Genomic DNA, 9,620 nt, shown 5'->3' on the forward strand with positions numbered 1-9,620 from the left:
CCGTCTCAAAAAAAAAAAAAAAAAAAAAAAAAATTACTTCGGATCCCCAATGTTGACTTAAATTGTTTTAAAACTATTAAGGCATCAATGATGATAGAACAAGGCATAAGTTCCTAAAGCGTACATCTCCTGTGCAGCTATAAAGCCAAAATCATTTCATAAATTAAATACAAACAAATCTACCAAACCGATGTAATTTGAATTACAAACATTAATTTAATGAGCGGGATACCATTTCCTGAAACTTAACTGCCCCTTGAAACAATTACTTTGCTGACTGCCACCCTTGGCCCTTTTGGGTTTAGCAGGCCCTATGAGGTCTCAATTCTCCCATCCCTTGTCTCAATTTGAACTGCAGCAAAACCTCAGTTTGTGCTGTGATGCCAGCTGGCCTGTAGTAGAGCCCAAAGGCCTTATTATGAGCTAAATCCCCCTCCATCCTCTTCTTGTTAGCCTGAAGCAATTAAAGTAGTCCTTTTTGGCATGAGTACAATCATAAACACACCCAGGCATTGAAACCACATGGTAGTACTCAGTTAAAAGAGAGTCCTCTAATGATCCAGATGTACTGGGTTTTTCTTTTTTTAATTTTTTATTTCCATAGATTTTGGGAGAGTAGGTGGTATTCAGTTATATGAGTAAGTTCTTTAGTCATGATTTGTAAGATTTTGGTGCACCCATCACCCAAGCAGTATACACTTAACCCAATTTATAGTCTTTTATCCCTCACCCCCTCCCACCCTTTCCCCCCGAGTCCCTAAAGTCCATTGTATCATTTTTATGCCGTTAATCCTCACAGCTTAGCTCTCATTTATAAAGTGAGAACATACGATGTTTGATTTTCCATTCCTGAGTTCCTTCACTTAGAAGAATAATAGTCTCCAGTTCAATCCAGGTTGCGAATGCCATTATTTCGTTCCTTTTTATGGCTGAGTAGTATTCCGTCATATATATATATTTCTTTATCCACTCCCTGATTGATGGTGGGCATTTGGGCTGGTTCCATATTTTTGCAATTGCAAATTGTGCTGCTCTAAATGTGTGTGCAAGTATCTTTTTCGTATAATGACTTCTTTTTCTCTGGGTAGATACTCAGGAGTGGGATTGTTAGATCAAATGGTAGTTCCACTTTTAGTTCTTTTTTTTTTTTTTTTTGAGACGGAGTCTCGCTCTGTCGCCCAGGCTGGAGTGCAGTGGCCGGATCTCAGCTCACTGCAAGCTCCGCCTCCCGGGCTCACGCCATTCTCCTGCCTCAGCCTCCCGAGTAGCTGGGACTACAGGCGCCCACCACCTCGCCTGGCTAGTTTTTTGTATTTTTTTAGTAGAGACGGGGTTTCACCGTGTTAGCCAGGATGGTCTCGATCTCCTGACCTCGTGATCCGCCCGTCTCGGCCTCCCAAAGTGCTGGGATTACAGGCTTGAGCCACCACGCCCGGCCTATTTTTTGATTTTTTGATTATGGCCATTCTTGCAGGAGTAAGGTGGTATCATACTGCTGTGGTTTTGATTTGCATTTCCCTGATCGTTACAGATGTTGAGCATTTAAATGAAAACACAAAGTGATAAAATTCTTGGAAAGAGTATTTGGGTCCTTGGGAATGTCTGCCGGGTTGCAGGAGACCGTAAACCCTGCCTCGCAAGGACTAGCAGGGAGTTTTGTACCTAGAAGGTGCTAAAACTCTTGTTGAATTGATTTGTTGACAGAATAAAAGGAAGCTCAGTATCGGCAGAGGGGATTTTGCTTTACTGTCTGGAGAAGGATATAAGTATCAAAGCATGGCTTTTGGATTTTTGGCTTGTCTGTCTGAGGTAGTAACCCAACCAATTTGTTCTATGGACTATGGGAGTATATTGGAAAGCAGGTGATACGGCCTTGGGGAGTCCAGAGACATTCTTCCCCTGACCCAGCACCTTATGTGTTTTGTAGTTTAATAGGAGCAGTGCAGTATACAGTTTAGTTTATAGGGAATCAGTACTGTGTAATGGGCAAGACCATTAGTGCTAATGTCAAAATATCTGGGTTTAAGATCTGGCTGTTAGGTTTTGACTTTGGACAAAATTAATCTCTCTTTCCTTATTTGTAAAAGGGAAGTAACACTACAACCTAGGTTTTTGTGAGAAGTAAAGTTAATGCACATAAAGCACTTGGTATGATACCCAACGTGGAGAAAGTGCTTAATAAATACGATTTTTAGGCCAGGCGCGGTGGTTCATGGCCTGTAATCCCAGCACTTTGGTCTTGAGCAACTGACCTCAAGTTATCCACCCTCCTGGACCTCTCAAAGTGCAGGGGTTACAGGTTTGAGCCACTGCGCCCGGCCTGTTTTTGTTTTTTTTTGGAGACACAGTCTTACTCTGTTGCCCAGGCTGGAGTGCAGTGGCATGATCTTGGCTCACTGCAGCCTCCACCTCCCGAGTTCAAGCGATTCTCCTGCCTCAGCCTCCCATGTAGCTGAGATTGCAGGTGCCTGCCACCACAGCCAGCTAATTTTTATTTATTTATTTATTTTTTGAGACGGAGTCTTGCTCTGTCTCCCAGGCTGGAGTGCAGTGGCTGGATGTCAGCTCACTGCAAGCTCCGCCTTCTGGGTTTACACCATTCTCCTGCCTCAGCCTCCCAAGTACCTGGGACTACAGGTGCCCGCCACCTCGCCCATCTAGTTTTTTGTATTTTTTAGTAGAGACGGGGTTTCACTGTGTTAGCCAGGATAATCTCGATCTCCTGACCTCGTGATCTGCCCATCTCGGCCTCCCAAAGTGCTGGAATTACAAGCTTGAGCCACTGCGCCCGGCCGCTAATTTTTATATTTTTAGTAGGGACGGGGGTTCGCCTTGTTGGCCAGGCCAGTCTTGAACTCCTGACCTCAGGTGATCCACCCGCCTTGGCCTCCCAAAGTGCTGGGATTACAGGCATGAGCCACCACGCCCAGCGTTTTATGCAGTATTGCATATTGCAATCTGGTCACTCTGGGAATGGGATCTTTCCTTTCTTCCCTGTCCTCAGGCTTGGTTGTTGCTGCTTATTGTGGGTTGTAACTGTTTGTTTAGTGGCTTTTCTAAGCTATTTTTGTAAAGACTGTGTTCTTTGTGGGGTGTGGTCAGTAGACTGTTCTGTTAGTTTAGTGGTCAGCTAGTGACTTAGCAGAGATCGCCTTAAACTCCTGGAGCAAAAAAAAAACAAAACAGAAAACAAAACCAAAAAGCTTCCAGTACTTGCAGCGCGGCACTCCTTCCACACTCAGGCAGGCGGTTAATAACCCTACCTTTGCCTTCACTCTGCCTGCACAGAGCGAAGGTCAGCGAGAGGTGAGAGTTTGGAAGCCTTCTCTGGTCCTTTCCAAACATGTGCTCACCCTGAGATGACGCCTTCTAAATTCCCAGGAATATATGGAAGCTCTTTTTTTATTCGTTTGGGTTTTTAAATTTTTTTTAATTAATTAATTATTTTGAGACAGGGTCTCGCTGTGTTGCCCAGACTTGAGTGCAGTGGTGCAATCATAGCTCATTGCAGCCTCCAACTCTCAGGCTCAAGCGATTCACCCTCCTCAGCCTCCCAAGTAACTGAAACCACAAGCACGTGCCACCATTCCTGGCTAATGAAAAATTTTTTTTTTTCATAGAGACAGGGTCTGACTTTGTTATCCAGGTTGGTGTCAAACTCCTGGGCCAAAGTGCTGGGATTACAGGTGTAAGCCACCACACCCAGCCAGAGCTCAGCCTCTGTGTGGTATAGTTTTGTGGGTTTTGACTATGGTATAATGTCAGATATGCGCCATTAGATTATGATGCAAAAATAGTTTCACTCCTCACCTGCCAAACCACACAACTGCCGATCTTTTTATTGTCTCTATAGTTTTCCTTTTTCCAGAATGTGGTATAGTTGGAGTCTCACAGTATGTAGTCTTGTCTTTTTTTTCAGTATGTCATGTTTTCATACTGGCTTCCTTCACTTAGCAATGTGCATTTAAGGTTCCTCCATGTCATTTTGTGGCTTGATAGCTTATTGCTTTCTATTGCTGAAGAACATTCCATTGTCTGGATGTTCCACAGTTTGTTGATCCATTCACCTATTGAGGAATGTCTTGATTGCTTCCAGTTTAGGGCAGTTATGAACAAAGCTGCTATAAACATGTGTGTGCAGGTTTTTGTGTGGACTGAAGTTTTCAGCTCAGTTGGTTGGATGCCTAGGAGTATAGTTGCTGGATTGCATGATAAGATTTTATACATATATATATTACAATCATCAAATAGATGCAGAAAAAAATACTATATTTAGCTTTATAAGAAACTGCCAATGTGGATTTTTTTTTTTTTTTTTTTTTTTTGAGACAGAATTTTGCCCTTGTCTCCTAGGCTGGAGTGCAGTGGCACAATCTTGGCTCATTGCAACCTCCGCCGCCCAGGTTCAAGTGATTCTCCTGCCTCAGCCTCCCAAGTAGCTGGGATTACAGGCACCTGACACCATGCCCAGCTAATTTTTGAGTTTTTAGTAGAGATGGGGTTTTGCCATGTTGGCCATGCTGGTCTCAAACTCCTGATGTCAGGTGATTCACCTGCCTCGGCCTCCCAAAATGCTGGGAAAACAGGCATGAACCACTGCAGCTGGTTTACTTTTCAAAGCCTTTATTTCTAACTTCCCAGCTTTTCCTCCCTGGCTTTTAGCATGTCAGTTGTTTGCCCCAGTCAATATCTTTTGTGCCAGGCTGCAGCGTCTAATTCATTTTACTTTAATGTTTGTAACAAACGCCCTACACGTAGCCACGCTGCACCCCAGGGAGTTCCAAGTTAGGCACAAAAAAGGCAAGATCTTTGCATTAGGCTTTCAGGGAGCCACTGACAGGTCAGACAGACAGACAACCACTGTTCAAGTGATTCCTGTGCCTCAACCTCCTGACCTCTGGTGATCTGCCCACCTCGGCCTCCCAAAGTGCTGGGATTACAGGCATGAGCCACTGTGCCTGACCCAGTCTTTTATTTCTCACAGGTCTATTCAGAAATTCTGTTTCTTGGCCGGGCGCGGTGGCTCACGCCTATAATCCCAGCACTTTGGGAGGCTGAGGCAGGTGGATCACAGTGTCAGGAGTTCAAGATCAGCCTGGCCAAGATGGTGAAACCCGTCTCTACTAAAAATACAAAATAGAATTAGCTGGTCGTGGTGGTGGGTGCCTGTAATCCCAGCTACTCGGGAGGCTGAGGCAGAGAATTGCTTAAACCCAGGAGGCAGAGGATGCAGCAAGCCGAGATTGCGCCACTGCACTCCAGCCTGGGCAACAGAGCGAAACTCCATCTCAAAAAAAAAGAAAGAAATTCTGTTTCTTCTTGAGTCAGTTTTGGTAATTTGTATATTTCTAGCAATTTGCCCATTTTAATCTGTTATCTAATTTGTTGTATCTAATTAATAACTAAGTTAATGTATCTAAGTTATCTAATTTTTTAATTGATACAGTTGTTTATAGTATTCTTTTATAATCCTTTTTATTTTTGCTAAGGTGATTAGTGATATGTTTCCTCTTTAATTCCTAATTACAGTACTATGAGTCTTTTCTCTCTTTTCCCGGCAGTATTTTAAAGTAAATTCTGCTCCCCCAACCCCCGCCACCCATTTTGGGGGGAATAAATTCTACTAGTTTAGATGTTCACGTGGTTTATTTTTCTTCTCTTGGTGGTTATACTTAGATTCTTTTAGTGTGCAAACTTAAAAGTATGAAGTTATCATCATCTCTCTCTCTTTTTTTTTTTTTCCCAAATGACTCAAAACTTTTAGTCATTTTTTGGACCAGCATCTATAAGGTAGATTCTTAGGCCTTGTGTGTAAAAGTCTAAAGGCTCCCAGGCTGAAGTGATGGTCCTGCCTCAGCCTTCTGAATAGCTGGGACTACAGATAGACGCCTCCACGCCTGGCTATTATTTTAATTTTTTATAGAAGCCAGTCTTGCTGTGTTGCCCAGGCTGCTCTCAAACTCTTGGCCTCAAGCAATCGTCCCTCCTCTGCCTCCCAAAGTGTTGGGGTTACAGATGTGAACCCTGGCACCCAGCCTCCTGCCTCCCTCTCTCATGCCTGTATGTTGAGCTCAGTGCTGGCTGACTTGTCCTTAGTCCATTGATGATATTCTTATTCTTGTCTTCGAGGCTTGTTTCTGTTGAGAAGTTTGCCATCAGGGTAATTATCATTCTTTTGTAGACTCATAGAATGCTCGGCTTTGTCATCTCTCACTGTGCTATTTTTTTCTAGTTCTTGGGGGTGCTTTTCTAGGCTTGCGTGAAGCTTTTCTTTTCATTTATTTAGTTTTCCTGTGGATGGTTCAGCTCTTCCAGGGCGCCAGGCCTCCGTTTCCTGGAAACTCAAGGCCCTGTTTCCTTCTCCCACATGTCTGTTATCATCCCAGGTCCCAGCCTCCAGGGCAGCATTTGATAATACAGAATATGAGCCATATATAATCTAAATTTCCTAGAAGCCACATTAAAAAGATAAGCAGATGAAGTTAACTTTAATAACATGTTGCATTTAGCCCATTATATAGAAAATATTATCATTGCAGGCTGGGCGCAATGGCTCACACCTGTAATCCCACCACTTTGGGAGGCCGAGGCACGTGGATCACCTGAGGTCAGGAGTTTGAGACCAGCCTGGGAAACACGGTGAAACCCCATCTCTACTAAAAATACAAAAATTATCTGGGTGTGGTGACGTGTGCCTGTAGTCCCAGCTACTCAGGATGCTAAGGCAGAAGAATCACTTGAACCTGGGAGGCGGAGGTTGCAGTGAGCCGAGATCCCGCCGCTGCACTCCAGCCTGGGCGACAGAATGAGACTCCATCTCAAAAAAAAGAAGAAAAAATATTATCATTTCACATTTAATCTCTATAGAAACTTATTAAATTGACATTTTTTTGGTACTAAGTTTTCCAAATCCAGGTTATATTTTACACTCACAGCCTGTCTCAATTCGGGCCAATCACATTTCAAGTGCTTCACAGGGCCATGTGTGTTGGTTCATGCCTGTAATCCCAGCACTTTGGGAGGCCAAGGTGGGAGGATCGCATGAGCCCAGGAGTTCAAGACCAGCCTGGGCACCATAGTGAGACCCCGTATCTTAAAAAAATATATTATCCATTTTTAATTTGATATCAGTAAAAAATGAAAAGAAAAATCAAGTACTTCAGAGCCACATGGAGCTAGTGGCCACCATATTAGACAAATGGCTCTAGGCCCTGTATCTGATTCTGATTTTCCCCTGGGGCCTACGTGAGCTTACACTTCCAGCATTGAGTTTTCTTGTTGCTGCTGGCACTTGGGATTTTTCCTGTCTTTTGACCGAGGCTATGTGTTAAAAAATTATCTTTTGTTACACATGTAAATGTTTATAGCTGGAGGAAGAGGTCAGTTCAGTCCACCATGTTGCTGGAAGTACTTTTACTTATTCCTCACAACAACCTTATGAAGGAGGTACTCTTACACCCAGTTTACAGATGAGACACCTGGGGCTCGTGGAGCTTAAGTGACTTGCCCAAAGCCACATGACTGTTACGGGGCAGAGAACAGACCCAGATCGAGGTCTGCTGGAATTGCAAGTCTGTGCTCTGCCCATAATGCTGTTTTGCCACCTAATAACCTTCATTCTTCCTGCTTCATTTTCAGGAATTAGTTGCCATCAAGGGCTCTCTCCTCCCTGTCTCCTTACATGGTTATGCTTATCCGGAGAGTAGCTCTTGGCCAAGACCTGGCAGTGGAGAGCCATGGACCAGTACAGCCTTGGAGACGAGGGTGCCCTCCCGTCAGAAATGCACCTCCCTTCATTTTCAGAGAGCCAAGGGCTCAACTGCAGTGACACCCTCAACCGGGATCTGGGTCCCAACACGCGAGACCTGCTCTATGCTGGCCTGAGTGGTTTGGACCCGGACCCCAACCTCCCAACGCCTGACATGTCCAGCGAGGTGCTGGAGGACAACTTAGACACCCTATCCCTGTACTCAGGAAAGGACAGTGATTCTGTGAAGCTGCTGGAGGAGTATGCAGATTCGGAGTCTCAGGCATCCTTACAAGGTGAGGCTGTCACCTGGGTAGAAAGGCCCTGCAGGATGTTCCACAGTTTCTGTGGCCAGTTAGGGACTGATTCTGCATGGATTGGTTAAGAAAATTTTTCCCTCTTACAGGTGACTTAGGGAACAGTCACCTTTTTTCCTACTTGGGAATTGTTCCCCAATTCTTTTTGTTTGTTTGTTTTAGGCAGAATATAGTGGTACAATCTCGGCTCACTGCAACTTCTGGCTTCCGGGTTCAAGTGATTCTCCTGCCTCAGCCTCCCAAGTAGCTAGGATTATAGGCGCCCACCACCATGCCCGGCTAATTTTTGTATTTTTAGTAGAGATGGGGTTTCATCATATTGGCCAGGCTGGTCGTGAACTCCTGACCTCAACTGATCCTCCCACCTCAGCCTCCCAAAGTGGTGTGATTACAGGCATGAGCCACCACTCTTGGCCCCCAATTCTTAGTAAAGGAAACAGAACACTCATTCTAGGGAATAATGTTCAGAAACTTAGGTGTTTGGGGATATCCTTATCTTTTGTGTAGTGTGTGGGCAGATGTTAGCATTTACTAAAGACTTTCCTTCCCATTACCACACCCTAGAGGCTGATTTCACATTTCCAGAATGAACTGGGGTCCTGTCCCTTCTGATCTTTAGTTGTCAGACCTTCTTAGACCCAAGTGTCTTTATCCATAAAGCAGATGGACAATAACATCCTCTCTGCCTCCCCCCAGAGTGAAATGAAAGAAGGAACTATTGTAAACACACTTCATAGACCTTAAAGCACTGGAGAGATATTCATTGTTGGTTTTTTGTTTTGTTTTTTTTTTTGAGACGGAGTCTCTCTCTCTCACCCAGACTGGAGTGCAGTGGCACAATCTCGGCTCACTGCAACTCCTGCCTCCTAGGTTCAAGTGAACCCAGCTACTCCTGCCTCAGCCTCCTGAGTAGCTGGGATTACAAGTGTGTGCCACCATGCCCAGCTAACTTTTGTATTTTTAGTAGAGAAGGGGTTTTACTGTGTTTCCCAGTCTGGTCTTGAACTCCTGAGCTCAAGCAATCTGCCCACCTTGGCCTCCCAAAGTGCTTGGGACTACAGGCGTGAGCCACCATGCCTGACCTCACTTGTAAATTTTTAAACGCATAGGTGAAGTCAGACATACATACTCTTGCAGAGATAATATTAAGTATGTAATTTCATTTAAGTTGTAAGAGTTGGTGTATTTGCTTTCATACTGAAGGCAGACCTTCATACTGAGGGTCACTGAAATAGCTATTCCATTGGACTGTTAGACCATATTCTTGCTGTTTGGACTGTTAAAGTGTTTCTGTGAACAACTTTGTACATGTTGAGTTTTCTTTTGGATTAGTTCTTTGAATATTTTCCTCAAAGTCAGTTTACCCAGACAGAGCATTAAATAATTTTTTTTTTTTTTTTGAGACGGAGTGTCGCTCTGTCGCCCAGGCTGGAGTGCAGTGGCCGGATCTCAGCTCACTGCAAGCTACACCTCCCGGGTTTACACCATTCTCCTGCCTCAGCCTCCCATGTAGCTGAGATTGCAGGTGCCTGCCACCACAGCCAGCTAATTTTTAT

At 44.3% G+C, this 9,620-nt stretch overlaps 1 protein-coding gene across 1 annotated transcript in view; it reads left to right on the forward strand.

The window, feature by feature from the left end:
• ZNF541 (zinc finger protein 541) overlaps nt 1–9,620 on the forward strand; it is a 56,814-nt gene that overhangs the window by 16,565 nt on the left and 30,629 nt on the right. The window contains exon 3 of the mRNA XM_011926693.1: nt 7,639–8,043. Within this exon, the coding sequence (XP_011782083.1) occupies nt 7,737–8,043 (307 nt within the window). The 5' untranslated portion in view covers nt 7,639–7,736. The remainder of the gene's footprint in view (nt 1–7,638; nt 8,044–9,620) is intronic.

The sequence above is a fragment of the Colobus angolensis genome, unplaced genomic scaffold (assembly GCF_000951035.1).
Source record: "Colobus angolensis palliatus isolate OR3802 unplaced genomic scaffold, Cang.pa_1.0 Scaffold119, whole genome shotgun sequence".
Taxonomy (NCBI): Eukaryota; Metazoa; Chordata; class Mammalia; order Primates; family Cercopithecidae; genus Colobus; species Colobus angolensis.